General features: G+C 38.8%; 1 protein-coding gene across 6 annotated transcripts; it reads left to right on the top strand.

The window, feature by feature from the left end:
* The first annotated feature begins 1,799 nt into the window (after nt 1-1,799).
* On the top strand, nt 1,800-11,150 carry CLDND1 (claudin domain containing 1). 6 transcript variants are annotated; one of them, XM_027835437.1, is made up of 5 exons: nt 1,800-1,873; nt 4,047-4,359; nt 6,440-6,550; nt 9,488-9,625; nt 9,791-11,150. In XM_027835437.1, exons 2-5 carry the CDS (start codon nt 4,068-4,070, stop codon nt 10,009-10,011), a joined length of 762 nt encoding a protein of 253 aa, XP_027691238.1. In that variant the 5' UTR covers nt 1,800-1,873; nt 4,047-4,067; the 3' UTR covers nt 10,012-11,150. The 6 variants fall into 6 exon arrangements, with proteins under 6 accessions (XP_027691238.1, XP_027691240.1, XP_027691235.1 ...); XM_027835439.1 differs by lacking the exon at nt 1,800-1,873 and adding an exon at nt 1,902-1,922; XM_027835434.1 differs by lacking the exon at nt 1,800-1,873 and adding an exon at nt 1,963-2,045.
* Nucleotides 11,151-17,604: the final 6,454 nt, after the last annotated feature.

Consider the following 17,604-nt stretch of genomic DNA (forward strand, 5'->3'; position numbering starts at 1 on the left):
CTAAAAACAGTGGGGCCTAGTGCAAAGACTCCTGAACAGATTCAGACAGAGTGGTTTCCAATTTTTAAATCATAGATTCAAGGTTAGAAGGAACCTTAGAGGTCATCTAATGTGGTCTCCTGATTCAGCTCACACTGTTATAAAGAAGACCCCAACTCAGTTCCGAAGACTGGTGTCTCAAAGACTTTTTATTAAAGAGGTTGAAGTGTGTCTTTTCAGTTCTCGGGAGAAACGGGCACACCTTCTTGAAGGGGAGAGTGCACCGAGTAAAGAAGCCAGAGCAAGGTTTATAGTTAGTAATTGCCTAACTCCTCCCTTTTGGATCAGGATTGGTCCTAAAACTTCTGGGTTACAATCTTCATTATATGTCCCACCCTTAACATACATTATGTGCATGGAATTGGGTTGTCACTCTCCCCCCTGGACAGAGAAGTTAGCCTGTCTGTGCTGATTTCTTATCTACTTATGTGGAAACTTAACTCTTCCATTTTTCACAACACCAAACTTAAGCTTTACCTGATATCTTCAACTGCTATTGCCCTCCCTTTCAGTCCCCATCATCTTCTAACTATTTTGCACAGAGGCATATTGTCTACTGCAATTGAATGTAAGCTTCTTAAGGGCAGGGTCTGTTTCACTTCTGTCTCTGTATCCAGTCTGGCACGTAGTTGGCACTAAATATATGCTTGTTGATTGATTCACAGATGAAGAAATAGATGGCGAACAGGTTTAGGTAAATTGCTTAAGGTAAAATGGGTTGTAAGTGGAACCCACTTTACCTCAAGAATAGTAACAGCTCCTGACTACGATGAAATCAACAGGTCTAGAACATCCCGTTTCCATCTCAGCTCCCCTCCCCACTCCCCCCCCATCCTTCCAGCTTCAACAAATTCTTTGTTCCTTTTATTCCCTACACCTCCATCTCTCTTCCTTCAGGTTGAGCCCTAAGGGGAAACAGCGAAACCAGAACACATTACTGTACCTTAATGAATAGAGAAGCGACCGTGGGAAGCCTGGGGATCTCCATTTAAGTCCACCTATCAATGAATTGTCACCAATTATTCGACTTTGCTATGAGGAGCGATCCCTGCCTTCCCCAGCCCTAAATTGCGGCCTCCTCCTCCTGCCCTAAAACGATTATTTTTGACGGCGTTCTGTTACGTCTGGGTGTTACATATATACACCTTAGTGCAGTTTTAAGTGCTTAAATTTTAAGGTTTAATAGCTTAAAACTGCACCGACTTTTGGGACATCCTGCATAAAACTAGAAGCCAGAAAACCCATTCAAATAAAGCATTTTCGAATACTTAATAACTTATAGGAATGTTTATTAACTTATTTTACTTCTTTGTGTTCTATTTCTTTTTTTCGTATTACTTCGAAAGTGACTTAAAATATAGTATTTCTGGGGCTGGATACATGCCTTCCCGCCCATGGCACATTCTGCAGCCGCCCCAAACCTCAAGCCCCTTCCAGACTGGTGGCCGGGCCTAGCTCAGGTCCAGAGGTCCTTCCTTCACAGCCTAGCTCACAAGCTCCGGGTCCTTGCATACCACGCTAGACTGCAGGAAGTCATTGCACTAAGGACTGGCGAACTACAACTCCTACAAGGCCCCACGCCGACGTGTCGTTTCACCAGCCTTCCCACTCTCTTCTTCTCTCTACTGCCTACAACTCCCACAACCCCTCGCGGTCTGCCCAAGACAGAGATAAACTAGTCTAGGCTAGGGGGCCGAGTGGGCGGAGGGATGGAGGAAAGGAAGAAGAAGAGGGCGCGGCTAGGAAGTGCGTCAGAGGAGGAGCGCGGGAGGCGGGGCCGCCGCGGGACAAGCGGCAGGAAGTGCGGGATGGTGGCGGCCCAGGAGGATGGGCGGTGAGTCTACCTCTGCTCGAGGTGTGACGGGACGGGTCGGGGGAGAGAGGTGCGAGAGACCCCGGCCAGCGGTGCAGGTCGAGGGCGCAGTGAGCGGGGAGGGGGGCTCCTCTCGTCGCCGCTCCCCGCTCTGATGGTCCCGGCGGCGTCGGGCGGGTCTTGGGGTCACCAGGTACGGGGGGGGGCGGTGGGGGACGGAATCAGTGATCGCCCAGAGGTGCCCCGAGGGGAGGGGCCGGGGCGGGAGGGGAGGGAAGGGGGAGAGGGAGGAGACCGCCTCTCCGTCCCCTCCCACTCTGCCCCCCTGCTGCATAGCTGGGTTGGGATGCGGACCGGGCACTTGGGGGACCCGCCCGACCTCTCTATCCACTGCCTGACATGAGAGCCCACTGGGCGCGGGCACCCTCCTAGGTACGGTGGCCTTTTAAAATTATTTAAGAATTCCAAGATGAGAGAGACTGGAGGAAAAAAGCGTGGAATCGAGGTGAATCTTAATTCTTGTAATTGCCGGGGTCCCCTCCTCATCCGTCCTCATCCCCTGAGTCACTTCCCGATCTTCACATCTCTGCTGTCTAATTTTGTGAGGCTGTTATTGTGATCCTCTGTAAGTTGTTTTGTGCTCGTTTGACTCAGCTTTGTCCACCTTAGTCATTTTACTGCACTGCTACTGAACCCTGCCTCTGGCTGAAGGTCAGTAGGCAATATTAAATATTTATGTAATTATAGAAAACTTGTTTCCTTCCCTGAGGATTTGTAGGGGCAGCGGGGAGACAGAGAGAGGAGATGTATATGAGAGTTTGCAAAATTGTAGGGGCTTGGGGAGGCAGGGATGAAGGTGAAGAAATTGGTGAGAGGTTTGCCTTGAAATGAATTAAAGGTGAGATTGGCAGCTAAAATAATTGTATGTTTATTGTCCTGTTTGTCATCCTGAATTTAGAACAACCTTCCCCGCAGGGTTTACTAAGCATTATTTTTTATCCTAAGTCTCTTTAAGGAAACTTTCCTAGTTCATTGGAATCAGGTTCTGACTTCCATTGCTTCCTTTCCCTGAGGAAGTCTGAAATTCATCATTCAAGCAGAAACATAAAGCTTCACTAAACTTAGATGTAAATTAAATTCAGAATTTTTAGAATTCACTAGCTCTACTATTAACTGTGGTTTTATCTGTATTTACTTATTTGTTTGCCAAATGTAGAGAGTCTCTCTAGTGGAAACATGGAACTAGGAGTCATCAGGACCTAGGTTTTGTTCATGACACTACTAGTAATCATCACTGTGACTTTTGGCAAGTCATTTAGTTCTCTGGGCCTCAGTTTCTTCATATGTAAAATGGGAAGATCCTTCTCTGGTATTTTGTGATCATATGAGATGTATGTAAATTTCAATGCTGTCTATTTTAGTTCTGCAACTGAAGGACTGGGATTCTATATCCCTGTGCATATTGTGATTTAATAAGTACTTTATTATCATAATAACTTTTCTTTAAAATATCTCAATCAGAGTATGTGTGACCCTGTGGACCATACTATCCTTGGAGTTTTCTTGGCAAAGATAATGGGGTAGTTTGCTGTTTTCTTCAGCAGTGGATTAAAGAATACAGAGGTATAATGACTTGCCCAGGGTGATGTCTGAGTTTAGATTTGAACTCAGATCTTCCTGACTCCAGGCCCAGCACCCTATCCACTGTGCCACCTAGCTGCCTTGATTAGTTAAGAAATTAGACAAGTATTTACCTGGTTTCTTATCCTTAATCATACTGTATTGTGCTAGAGAATTTAAGGGATGAAATTTAGACGTGAAATTTTAGTCATGGTCACAAACATTGGGCCGGATTAGGCATTCTTAACATTTTTCATGTCATGGAGCCTTTTGACTGGCTCATGAAGCCTGTGGACCCTTTCTCAGAAGAATGTTTTTAAGTAATTGAATAAGTGCCAAATTTTAATTAAGAGGTTAGTGAAAATAAGGATGTAATTTATTTTTTTCCTATTCAAGTTCATGGACCCCCTGAAATTTATCCTCAGATCCTAGACTAAGAAATTGAGCTAGAGAATGAGGAAAGAAATTGTATGATAATGAATATTTTAAAATATTTAATATTATAGAAAAAAAGCTGATTTGATTTCTTGAAAGTTAACTTTTCTGTTTCCCTTCTCTTTTTTCCTTTTAAAAGCAAAAAAACCCGAATGCCAGAATGGATAATCGTTTCGCCACAGCATTGGTAATTGCTTGTGTGCTCAGCCTCATTTCTACCATCTATATGGCAGCATCAATTGGCACAGATTTCTGGTATGAATATCGAAATCCAGCACCAGAAAATTTCAGTGATTTAAACAAAATCAGGGATGAATTTTTTGACAGTGATCCTGACGAAAAGTCTTATAATGACTTACTTTTCCGGTATAATGGCACAGTGGGATTGTGGAGAAGGTGTATCACTGTGCCCAACAAAAGCACACCTTGGTATAGCTCTCCAGAAAAGACAGGTATATACATATATATATATATATATATACTCTTTTTTAAAAATTTTCTTTACCTATGCCAAATAATTAACTTTGGCTTTGTAGTTTCTAGATGAAATCTGAAAATATTTTAATTCTTTATTTTGGACAATTTGTGGCTTATTTCTTTGGATCTCCCACAGTGCTTACCCCAGCATCCTTGACCATATTGAATTCAACACAAATTTATTGAAGTGCCATTTGTGTTCAGACCACTGCCCTAGGCTCTGGGGGAGGTTTCATGGTTAAATAAGACACAATCCTTGCTCTTTTAGTGCTTACAGTTTAGTAGGGGGATGTGAAAAATGCAAGTAACTTTATTACAAAATATTACATGATAGTAAATGTGTGAGAGGGCCAGAGTCCTGTGACAGAGCTGAGAGGTAAATAAACTGACTAGAGAGAACCCAGAAAGATTCATGAAGGATCATGAAGAATTAGCTTGGCTTTAAACAATGGGCAGGATTTCAGCAGCTAAAGGAGTTTTAGGGGTGTGGTGTGGTAAATTGCATTATAGACTTTGTGAATAGCATGAGGCAAGACAGAGGCAAGAGAGCATGGAAAGTATATGGGAAACGCTAATCTAATTTGGCAGGAGCCTAGAGTAGGAGAGTGGTAAGAAATCAGGCTGGAAAGATAGGGTATCTTGCATGTCATGTGCAAGGCTGACAATTTTTCATTTTGTTTTTTTGGAAGTGAGAAATCATGGAATGGTTTTGAGTAGAGAAATGACGTCAGCAAATTAATCTGGCAACAGTGTAAAGGATGGATGGGGTGGAGACAGGAAGTGAAGGTAGGAAGACTAGTTAGGCCATTGCATTAATCAGAAGAGGTGGTAATGAGAGCCTGTAGTAGGGCGGTAGGTAGCAATGGGAATAGAGAGTACCAGTGATAAAATAGTTGTAGAATCCTTAGGACTTAGTAACTAAAGGGAAATGAGAGATGAGGGAGAAAGAAGGGTCAAAGATAAATCAAAGTTTTGAACATAGGAGACTTATGTTTTGGGGAAAGATGTTAAACCTGTTTTTGGACAAGTTGAGTTTGAGATGCTGGCCTGACATCTCAATGTAGATGCGTGTCTCTAACTCTCGAAAGAGTTCAGGGACAGCACTATAGATTTGATTGTCATCTTTATAGAGGTGATATCCAAAACTCATAATAAATGATATTGCCAAAAGGGAGAGAATAGACAAAAAGAAAATGACTCAGTAGGACCTCAAGTATTCAAATCAGTGAACTTACATTGAGAAATTAACATTAAAGTCCTCTGTGCCTTTCGTCTCCTACTTCTTAAACTGCTTTCCATGAGCCTCACAGAAATTGTGAACAAATGGTTTTAAAATCTGTCACAGAGTACGTACCTGAAAATATAAAGACTGAAACCCTAAACCAGTATGAAGGAAGTAGACTAACATCCAAAATCGAGCCTACAAATATTTATCTCTACTCTCTTTTAGGCAATTGCCATGTGAGGTCTGTTATTATTTTGGAAGACATGATTTGGTCAACTCTACATACAAATTCATATGATAATCAGTAGTTTTTTTGTGAGGCATTGTAGAACCCTTTGGTTAAAAAACAGGAAATAGAAGTAATGTGAAAGGAAAAAGTAATGCTTAGCCATGGCTACTTCTTTTGGCATTTCTGAATGGAAGCACTGAATTCCTTGTGGTGGTTGTCATTTCAGAACATCAGGCTTGAGTAAGAATCAGTGAGGTGCTAAGTGTTATAGTATAGGAAGTCAAGGGGAGGGCGTTTGGTAAAGAATGGAGAATGACAAAGAATGTTGAACAGAAGCTCTCCAATATCTTACAGTTGTATTATATCTGTCTTTATTTCTCTTCCCTTCCTTTATTAAAAAAAAAAACAACACAAACTTTCTTAACAGTGTTTTAAACCTGCTAGTGACAATCAGAAATAACATTCATAGGTTTACACCAGTGCTGCACTAAATTTTGTAGTCGCTCCACATTTCCATAATTTTGAAATTAGTTACCAAAAGGGTTGATTGTTGAATGTTTGTGATGAAAAGAACAAGTAATCATTGTTACTCTTGTTCCAGAGTCATCTGACTTGATCACAGAATGTTTCAGTTTTACACTGTCAGACCAGTTCATGGAGAAGTATGTAGAGCCTGGAAACCACAACACTGGGATTGATCTACTCCGGACCTGTGAGTAATTTGATAATAGCAGAAGGTTTGGGGAAAAAAGGGAGGAGAAAATTTTCTCCATCCTATGTTACATTCATTTAGTAAATGAGAGAAAAGTTTTCCTCTGTAGAGGGAAAAGTCTCACTTTTACTGCTTAGCAACTTAGACAAGGCACTTACTTAGCTGCCTTGAAAATAAACTTCCTCATCTGTAAAATGGGGTACAGTAATAATATCCATTACCTCCTTCAGCAGATTGAGGATCTAGTGCAAATTTATTTATTTTTTATTTATTTTTATTAATTTATTTTGATTTATCAACAATCATTTCCATAAGCTTTTGAGTTTTCAATTTTTCTCCCCTCCCTCCCCAAGATGGTGCACAATCTGATCTAGGCTTTACATATACATTTCTATTAAACATATTTTCACATTAGTCATGTTGTAAGGAAGAATTAGAACCAATAGAAGGGACCACAAGAAAGAGGAAACAAAATAAAACAGAAGGAAAAAAAAGAGCAAATAGTATGCTGCGATTTGCATTCAAACTCCATAGTTCTTTCTTTGGATATGGATAGCATTTTCCGTCATGAGACTTTTGGAGTTGTCTTAGATCCTTGCCCAATGCAAATTTATTGAAAAGTAGAGCCATAGTGGTACGGTGAAAAGAGCAATTCAATTCAACAAGCATTTTTCAGGTAACTCCTATGTGTCAGGCATTATGCTAAGTGCACAAAGAGAAAAAAGAAAAACTCTGCCCCCTTACATTGGGTGGTGGGGGTGGGGTGGAGATAGTACCTCCGGTACCAAGAAATAGAGGAGAAACCTTCTAAGCATGGGGGCAGCTTTTGCAAAGGCAGAGAACAGAGATGAAATCTCATGTACAGGGAATGGCAAGTAGGCCAGTTTGGCCAAAATACAGAGCACGTGAGGAGAGTAAAGTGTAATAAGCCTAAAAAGGTAAGATGGAACCAGATGTGAAGGGCTTTAAATTCCAAGCAGATAGTTTGCATTTTATCCTAGAGGCAGTAAAGAACTATTGAAGATAATTGAACAGAGAAGTGACTGTCAAAGGTGATCCACAAAGGTGGATGACAGATTGGAAAAGTGAAGGGTTGAGTGGTGGGAGACTGGTTAGAAGACTCTTAGAATAGTTGGTTTTGAGAGGTAATGAGGACCTAAAGTAGGATGATTGTGGAGTAAGTAGGGAAAGGGGGATGAATTTGAGAGATGCTGGGATGATAGAATTGATAGGATTTGGTAGCATCAGCTATGAATATGGAATGAGGGGTGAGAGCAGAGAGATGAGAATGACTCCTAGGTTGCAAAATTGAATAACTAGAAGGATGATGGTGTCTTTTAAAGAAATAGGATTAAAAAGAGTGCTAAGTTTAGGGGGAAAGATCATATGATCATGTTGAGTTTGAGATGCTTACAAGACATGTAGGTGAAGATGCCTAACAGGCAGATGGAAATGTAATATTGAAGCTTAAGAAAATGATGAGGGTTGGATGTATTGCTTTGCATGGCTTCTGAATGATATGAGATAATGTGGAACCCATGGGAGTGGATGAGATCACCAAGAGAAAACACATAGAATAAGAAAAGAAGGGAGCCCCACACAAAGCCCCACACTCATGCTTGGGGTGGATAAGGTGGGGCATGAGATGCTAAGAAGGATTGGTCAGGCAGATAGAAGCTACAAAACGAGGGTCATAAAAACCGAGGGAGGAGTATCCAGAAACTAAAGTAGCAAATGTGGCAAGAAGGTGAAGAAAGATGAGGACTTAGAAAAAGGCTTTGGATTTAGCAATAAAGAAGTTATTGTTTATCTTGAAATGAGCAGTTTCATTTAAGTGGTGGGCTTGAAAGCCAGATTAGAACAGGTTGGAAAGTAAATTGGGGGGAAAGTGGCCACAACCATTGTCAACAGCTTTCATTGAAAACCAGGCTTTGAAAGGAAGGAGAGAGTAAGAATGATAGCCCAAGAAAATAGTGACATCAGAGGGGGTCGTTTTAAGGATTGAGAAAAACCTGAGCATGCTTGAGCTCAGAAGAAGCAAGTTGGTTAAGAGTTTGAAAGTTAGGGAAATAGAACAGATCATTGTGCAAGGAAGTTCCCATTAGGAAATGGGAGTGGATTAATTACAACTAAAGGGGTTCCTATTGGCAAGAGGAAGAAGAACTGTCTTTTACTTGGAGATGCAGAGGAGGAGAAAATCAGAGAATGGTGTTAAAGTGATTTGAAGGGTAGAACTGGGGTCACAGGGGAGGTCTCCAATTTTTTCAGTGAAATATTATGTGAATGCCTCTGCTGAGAGGAAAGGAGTTAAGGGGATAGTGTAGGTGGCTTCAGGGTAAAGGTTTGGAACAGCCTGGGAATGTGATAAATTGTAAGTCAGAGAAGAATAAAAGGATTACTGTGTAGTAGTAAGGGCCCAGTTGAGATTATATAACAAAGTTGAAGTGATTTGCACTGGATTTGGAGTCAGAAGACCTTGGTTTAAATTTTGCCTGTGCCACCTAATACATGGGTGACCTAGGACAGTTCATATAACCTCCCAGTTCTCTCATCTGTACAATTAGTTGGACTTGTCCTTTCCAACTTAAAATCTGTTATCCTTTGCTTTTTGTTTCTACATTTGCAATTCTTCAGTTAAGTGTTGTGATTTTCTTGGAGATCCATTATGAACTTTTGTGTTAGGAAGTAATCTATTCTGATCAAAGTTTGGATTCTTTTGATGATGATTCACTGGAAAAGACCTATCATTTGAACTCCTTTCTTATCTTATCAATCAATATTCTTAACAATAAAATTGTTTTTTGGAGACTAGTAATATGGAAGAAATTTCTACTTGAGAAAATGCTGTAGCAAGATAATAACCCCTCTCTCTCTCCCTTTCCTCCCCTTCCCTCTTTCATTCCTCTTTTTCTATCCACCCTTTTTTCTCTCTGTCAGATCTTTGGCGCTGCCAGTTCCTTTTGCCTTTTGTTAGCCTAGGTTTGATGTGCTTCGGGGCTTTAATTGGACTTTGTGCTTGTGCCTGCCGGAGTCTGTATCCAACTATTGCCACAGGAGTCCTTCATTTCCTTGCAGGTGGGTGTCAAGTTTTACTGTACTTGAACTCTTAACCTTAATGTAAGGGCCTTTCAGTTGTGGGTCATGAACTGCCACATTCCAGTGTCATGTTGAGACATCAATGATTTCACTACCTCACTATGTTCTATTGTTTTTCCTTTTCTCTCTTCTACTCCCAATCAGGTTTGTGTACGCTTGGCTCAGTAAGTTGCTATGTTGCTGGTATTGAACTACTTCATCAGAAACTGCAGCTGCCTGAGAATGTGAAGGGTGAATTTGGTTGGTCCTTCTGCTTGGCCTGTGTCTCAGCCCCCTTGCAGTTCATGGCTGCTGCCCTCTTCATCTGGGCAGCCCGTACCAACCGAAAAGAGTACACACTAATGAAGGCCTATCGGGTGGCATAGATAGGCCGCCGCATCAATTACAGTTTGCTGCGCCACAGTATTTTTTAATGTCCATCTTTTTCTCATATTTTTCTCTTCCCTCCCCTACCTTTTTTCTCCACTGTGGACACAATTCCATTCTGGATGTTTATTTACATTGTTTTCTTACCTTTAACTATAAATTTGTGTGGTGGTCTTTGAGAAATCACACCCTTTGTATGTCCAAATAGATCTGGATCCAGAATCCAGAAAAGAGAGATTAGTGGATAAAGAGCATAAATTTAGGTAAAGAGTATCTGTCACCTGAGTGAGACTGATGTAAAGCACATTTAGCAAGTAACAACTTCTAAGAGACTTCTAAAAGTACCCTATTTTGTGGTTTTCTATTTTAAAAGAAGTCTCTTATGATTCTCATAACTGTAGTTTTGCTGTTGTGTAGAGCCTATCGTCCATGAATATTAGTGCTGTTTTCAAATGTTATTTAAACTTTATGTGATGGAGAAAAGATGAATCATATTTGTCTAACCTTTGAAGTGTATGTAGCTTCATCTAAGGTGAAATACAGTAGCTCTTTTAAATTGCACTGTGCATAAAGTCTTTGAGCAAGGATGTGAAAATAGATACTTTAGTTGCAGCTGTGTTTATGGATCTGTACTATCAGTACTGAAAGTTAGCTCAAAGAGCAGAGTATTAACTTCTTACTTCCTTTAAAATTTCAGTGTCCTGGGTCACTTCCCTCATGCACAGTCCTACTGAAAGATAACAGTGCTTTCTAATAGTGTGTTGGGGTCAGGGAATTGAATGCCCCAACTGCCATCTAAGTCAGTTAAGTACTCTCTCAGAACATTTATCCAGAAGAAGGTTATTTCTCAAGATCTAAGGCTTTGGCTGCCTATTAACAACTGTGGTCTTTATTTCCTGTGATGGAACGAGGTGCCTTTCCTCACCAGACTTCTTCATGGACATCTCAGCATTGTTTAATTTCTTCTAATTCAGTTATTTTTATAAATATGTGTATAAACTTTTGAACTTTTAAAATCTTATTTATTTATTCCATTTCTGTAGAACATGGCAGGTTTTTTAAAGAAAATGTAACATAGTAATTTCTTACCACGTCCCAAATCTGTTGTTTAAAAAATAAAATTGGATCAGAAAAGAAATTGTCAGATGTGTTTTTTGAGTGCCCCTAACTTAGAATGATGAAGAGAAATGAAGAAATCAAAGTGAACATGCAACACTAGTGAGAAGGGAAAGGGTCAAAGGACAGAGGACAAACAGGAGGAAAAATAGGATGGAGGGAAATACACAGGTAGTAATCATAACTGTGAATGTAAATAAGATGAACTCTTCCGTGAAACAAAAATGGATAGCAGAGTGGATCAAAAACCAGAATCCTACAATATGTTGTTTACAAAAAATACTTGTGAAGCAGAAATACACGCAGAGTAAAAGTAAGGGGCTGGAGCAGAATCTGTTATTCTTCAGCTGAAGTGAAAAAAAAGCAGGGGTAGCAATCGTGATCTCAGACAAAGTAGAAGTAAAAATAGACCTAATTGAAAGAATGAGGAAGGAAACTACATCTTGCTAAAAGGTGTCATAGACAGTGAAGCAATATTGATACTAAACATGTGCACCAAGTGGTACAGCATTCAAATTCTTAAAGGAGAAATTAAGTGAGTTATAGACATTATGAAATATAAAATAGATAATTTTGATTATATTAAAATAAAAAGCTTTTGTACAAACAAAGCTAATGCAACCAAGATTAGAAAGAAAGCAGAAAGCTGAGAAACATTCTTTACAGCAAGTATCTCTGATAAAGGCCTTATTTCTCAACAGAACGGAGTCAAATTTGTAAGAATACAAGCTATCACCCAACTGATAAATGGTCTAAGGATATTTATAGGCGGTTTTCAGAAGAAGAAATCAAGGCTACAGGCATATGAAGAAGTGCTCTTGATTAGAGAAATGCAAATTAAAACAACTCTGAGTTACCATCTCAAACCTATCAGATTGGCTAATGGGACAAAAAGGGAAAATGATAAAAGTTGGAGAGAATATAGGAAAATTGGGACACTAATACACTGTTGATGGAGTTGTGAACGGATCCAACCATTCTGGAGAGCGATTTGAAACTGGCCAAAAGGGCAACCAAACTGCATACCTTTTGATTTAGCAACACCGTTACCAGGTCTGTATCCCAAAGAGATCACAAAAAAGGAAAAAGGACCTACATGTGCAAAAAGTATTTAAAGCAGCCCTTTTCATGGTGGCAAAATATTGGAATTTGGGGGGATACCCATCAATTGGGGAATGGCTAAACAAGTTGTGGTATATGAATGTAATAGAATAATGTGCAATAAGAAAAGACGAACAGATTTCAGAAAAACTTGGAAAGCCATACTTGAACTGATGCTGATTGAAGTGAGTAGGACTAGGAGAATGTTGTATACAGTAACTGCAACATTGTACGATGAACAACTGTGAATGACTTACCTATTCTCAGCAATGCAGTGATCTAAGACAATTACGAAGGTTTGCTATTCACTTCCAGAGAAAAAACTGGTGGATTCTGAATGCAGATTGAAGCATACTTTTTTCACTTACTTTATTCTTTTTCCTGGCTTTTTTTCCCCTTTTAATTTGTTTCTTCTTTCACAGCTGTGACTAATACAGAAATATGTTTTGCATGATAACACATATATCCTATATATATGTGTTATATATATATATATATATATGTATAACCTATATCAAATTGCCTACCATTTTCACAAGAGGGGAGGGGAGGGAAGGAGGGAGAAAAATTTGGAACTCAAAGTCTTGTAAAAATGAATGCTGAAAATTGTCTTGGCACATAATTTTGGGGAAAAATAAAATATCAAAAAAATAAAGTGAGTATGCATTACCAGTCTGCATTACCAGAGCATAAGCTTAGGCTATTGAATTGGATTGGCCTTTTCATCCAAATAGTAGACAACTTATTTTCATCTTATTACCCAGACCAGTGTGGGATTCCAATTCAGTAATTCGTTTGCTTTCTAGTTTTTTTAAATTTTTAAAAAATTTCTCCACCTACAGTGAATGAATCAGTCAATCAACAAACATTTATTCAACACCTACTATATACCACATACTGTTCTAGGTACTGGGGATACAGATAGAATGAAATAATCCCTATTCTCAAATTCAAAAGAAAGCAAAATTCAAATGGCATTATTGCATATCCTTGCCTCTTCAAATTCCTTGTGATACTTTGCCTCTGCTCAGTGAACACAGGCAAACAAGCCTAGTCCTTTTTAAAATTAATTTTTTTTAGTTTTCAACAATCACTTCTATAAGTTTTTGAGTTTTAGATTTTCTCCCCCTCACTTCCTGCTTCCCTCCCCAAGATGGTGTGCAGTCTTATGTAGGCTCTACATATACATTCCTGTTAAACATATTTTCACATTAGTCATGTTGTAAAGAAGAATTAGAACCAATAGGAGGAACCACAAGAAAAAAGAAACAAAACAAAAAGCAAATAGTATACTTTGATCTGCATTCAAACTCCATAGTTATTTCTATGGATGTGGATAGCATTTGCCATCATGAGACTTTTGGAGATGTTTTAGATCCTTGCATTGCCGAGAAATAAGCCTACTCTTAAAGGCACATATCTCTGCTATATACAGCATTTGTAAAATAAAAAGGATTTACAGCAGCATTCCCTTATGGCTAAAGTGACAATAACATTGTATAAAATGTTTTCACTCTTTTTAAAAAGATTCTTGAATTGCCAATTTTGTAAGCAAATCATCTGGGCAATTGACATATAACAAAGTATGTTGTTTCTTATTAAATTTCTTTCTTTTTTTGTTACATTGTTTTACTCTTTAACTTGTAATAGTCACACACCACTTTAGAAAATGTGAAAGGTACCACTTGTTTTTAATAGGGTTCCAAACCTCCAGGCAAATTCCCAAGACCAATTTTGTGATCTTTATACATAATTCTTATGTGATGAATTCCCCACTAGGCCATTTATTGGTTGTGGATACCTGGGTTTACAACTAAAGCATATACCTGCTTACTACCTTTCAAAAAGAGCAGCAAACGATCATTAATTATGAAGTATTTGAGTAGCCAATTTCCTTCCTCTTCTTGACTTGGATACTTTCTAACTTTGATATCTTTATTAGAGTGTGGGCAGGAAAAGGTACATAAATTCTGGGCAACTTTGAGTAATGATTGGTCTGTTTAAAAACCAATAGTAATTAGGGAAGGGGATGAAACTTGGCTAAAAAAGAGACTTCTGTGTGAAGGAGGGATCTCTTTTTAAAAAATTGTTTAACATTTGTTAAAATCTTTGAGTTCCAAACTCTCCCCCCTCCCTCACCCTCTCACCTCCCATGGAGAAGGCAAGCAATTCCATACAGGTCATATATGTGTAGTCATGCAAAGCATATCAATAATAGTCACGTTGTGAAAGAAAACATAGACAAAAAGAACTCAAGAAAAATAAAGTGAAAAAGAAAAAAAAAGGTTGCTTCAATCTGTGTTCAGACACTGTCAGTTCTTTCTCTGGGGATGGATAGCATTTTTTGTCCTAAGTCCTTCAGAGTTGTCATGGATCATTGTATTGCTGAGAATAGCTAAGTCATTCATAGTTGATTATCTTACGATATTGCAATTACTTTGTACACAAGTACATTTCACTTTGCATCAATCCATGTAAGTCTTTCTAGGTTTTTTCTGAGCACCCTGCTCATCATTTTTTATAGTACAATAGTATTCCATCATAATTACATACCACAACTTATTCAGCCATTCTCCAATTGATGTGCATCCCTTCAATTTCTAATTCTTCACCTCCCAGAAAAGATCTGCTATAAATATTTCTGTACATAGAAGTCCTTTTCCTTTTTGTTTTTTTATCTCTTTTGGGATGCAGACCTAGTAGTGGTATTGCTAGGTGAAAGAATATACATGGTTTTATAGTCCTTTGGGCATAGTTCAAAATTCCTCTACAGAATGGTTGAATCAATTCACAGCTCCAACCACAGTACATTAGTATCTCTTTTTTTTCCCACATCCCATCCAAAATTTGTCATTTACCCTTTCTATCCTATTATCTAATCTAATAGGTATGAGGTAGTACCTCAGAATTGTTTTAACTTGCATTTATCCAATAAATAGTGAGAATATTTTTTCATATGGCTATAGATAGTTTTAATCACTTTATCTGAAAACTGATTATGTCTTTTCATCATTTATCAATTGGGGAATGGCTCTTATTTTTATAAATTTGACACAATTCTCTGTGTGTTAGAGAAATTAGTTCTTTATCAGAGGAACTTGCTTCAATTTTTTTTTCAGTTACTATTTCTAACTATATTTTCCTCCATCCTATCCCCCCCTCCTGTTTATTCTCTCTCTCTTTTCATCCTGTCCTTCCTCAAAAGTATTTTGCTTCTGATTATCCCTTCCCCCAATCTGCCCTCCCTTCTATCACTTTGCCCCATCTCTCATCCTCTTCCCCTTCTCTTTTCTTGTAGGGTAAAGTAGATTTCTATACCCCATTGCTTATGTATCTTATTTCCCAGTTACATGTAAAAACAATTTTTAACATTCGTTTTCAAAACTTTGAATTCCAAATTCTCTCTCTTCCTTCCTCCCCCCCCCCCCCCCCTTTGAGAAGGCAAGCAATTTGATGTAGGTTATACATGTGTAGTCATGGAAAACACTTCAATAATAGTCATGTTGTGAAAGACTAACTATATTTCCCTCTATCCTATCCTGCCCCCTGTTTATTCTATTCTCTCCTTTCACCCTGTCCCTCCTCAAAAGTGTTTGCCTCTGATTATCCCCTCCCCCAATTTTCCCTCCCTTCTATCACTCCCATCCTTATCCCCTTCTCCCCTCCCACTTTGCTGTAGGATAAGATAGATTTCCATACCCAACTGAGTGTGTATGTTATTTCCTTCTTAAGCCAATTCCAATGAGAACCAGGTTCACTTATTCCCTCTCACCTCCCCGGTTTCCCCTTCAGTGTAAAAGTTTTTCCTTGCCTCTTTTATGTGAGATAATTTACCCCATTCTACTTCTTCCAGTACATTCCTCTCTTACCCCTTAATTTTATCTTTTAGATATCATCCCTTCATATTCAACTCATCCTGTGCCCTCTATCTATATATATATATATATATTCCCTCCAACTACCTTAATAATGAGAAAGGTTTCAGGAATTACAAAGATCATCTTTCCATGTAGGAATGTAAACAGTTCAACTTTAATAAGTCCCTTATGATTTCTCTTTCCTGTTTTCTTTTTCATGCTTCTCTTGAGTCTTGTATATAAAAGTCAATTTTTCCATTCAGCTCTGGTTTTTTCTCAAGAATGAACTAAATTCCTCTACGTCACTGAATATCAATTTTCCCCCTCATTGATTACACTCAGTTTTGCTGGGTAGGTGATTCTTGATTTTAATCCTAGCTCCTTTGACCCCCAGAATATTATATTCCAAACCCTCTGATCCCTTAATGTAGAAGCTGCTAAATCTTGTGTTATCCTGATTGTATTTCTACAATATTTGAATTGTTTCTTTCTGGCTGCTTGCAATATTTTCTCCTTGACCTGAGAACTTTGGAATTTGGCTGTAATATTCCTGGCAGTTTTCATTTTGGGATCTCTTTCAGGAGGTGATCAATGAATCCTTTCAATTTCTATTTTACCCTCTGATTCTAGAATATCAATTATTGATAATTTCTTGAAAGAGGTAGCTGGGTGGCGCTCTGGCTTTGGAGTAAGGAGGACATGAGTTCAAATCCAGTCTCAGACACATGACACTTACTAGCTGTGTGACCCTGGGCAAGTCACTTAACCCCGATTGCCTCACAAAAAAAAAAAAAAGATGATGTCTAGGTACTTTTTTTGATTAGGGCTTTCAGGTAGTCCAATCATTTTAAATTTATCTGTCTGGAATCTGTTTTCTAGGTCAGTTGTTTTTCCAATGAGTTTTTTCACATTGTCTTCTATTTTTCATTCTTTTGGTTTTGTTTTTATAATTTCTTTATTTCTCAAAGTCATTAGCTTCCATTTGCTCCATTCTAACTTTTTTTTTATTATTTTTTTGGTGAGGCAATTGGCATTAAGTGACTTGTCTAGGGTAACACAGCTAGTGTCAAGTGTCTCAGGCCAGATTTGAACTCAGGTCCCCCTGACTTTCACACCAGTGCTCTATCCACTGCACCACCTACCTGCCCCTCCATTCTAATTTTTAAGGAATTATTTTCTTCAATGAGCTTTTGGACCTCCTTTTCCATTTGGCCAATTCTGCTTTTAAGATAGTCTCCTCCTCGTTGGCTTTTTGGACCTCTTTTGCCATTTGATCTAGCCTTTTTTTTTGGCTAGGCAATGGGGTTAAGTGACTTGCCCAGGGTCACACAGCTAGTAAGTATCATGTGTCTGAGGCTGGATTTGAACTCAGGTCCTCCTGAATCCAGGACTGGTGCTTTATCCATTGTGTCACCTAGCTGCCCCTAGACTTTTTTAAGATGTTATTTTCTTTAGTATTTTTTGGATCTCCTTTAGCAAGCTCTTGCTCTTGACTCGTTCATAATTTTTTTGCATCAC

This window comes from Vombatus ursinus, unplaced genomic scaffold (genome assembly GCF_900497805.2).
Source record: "Vombatus ursinus unplaced genomic scaffold, bare-nosed wombat genome assembly UNPS02014814.1, whole genome shotgun sequence".
NCBI classification, from domain to species: Eukaryota; Metazoa; Chordata; class Mammalia; order Diprotodontia; family Vombatidae; genus Vombatus; species Vombatus ursinus.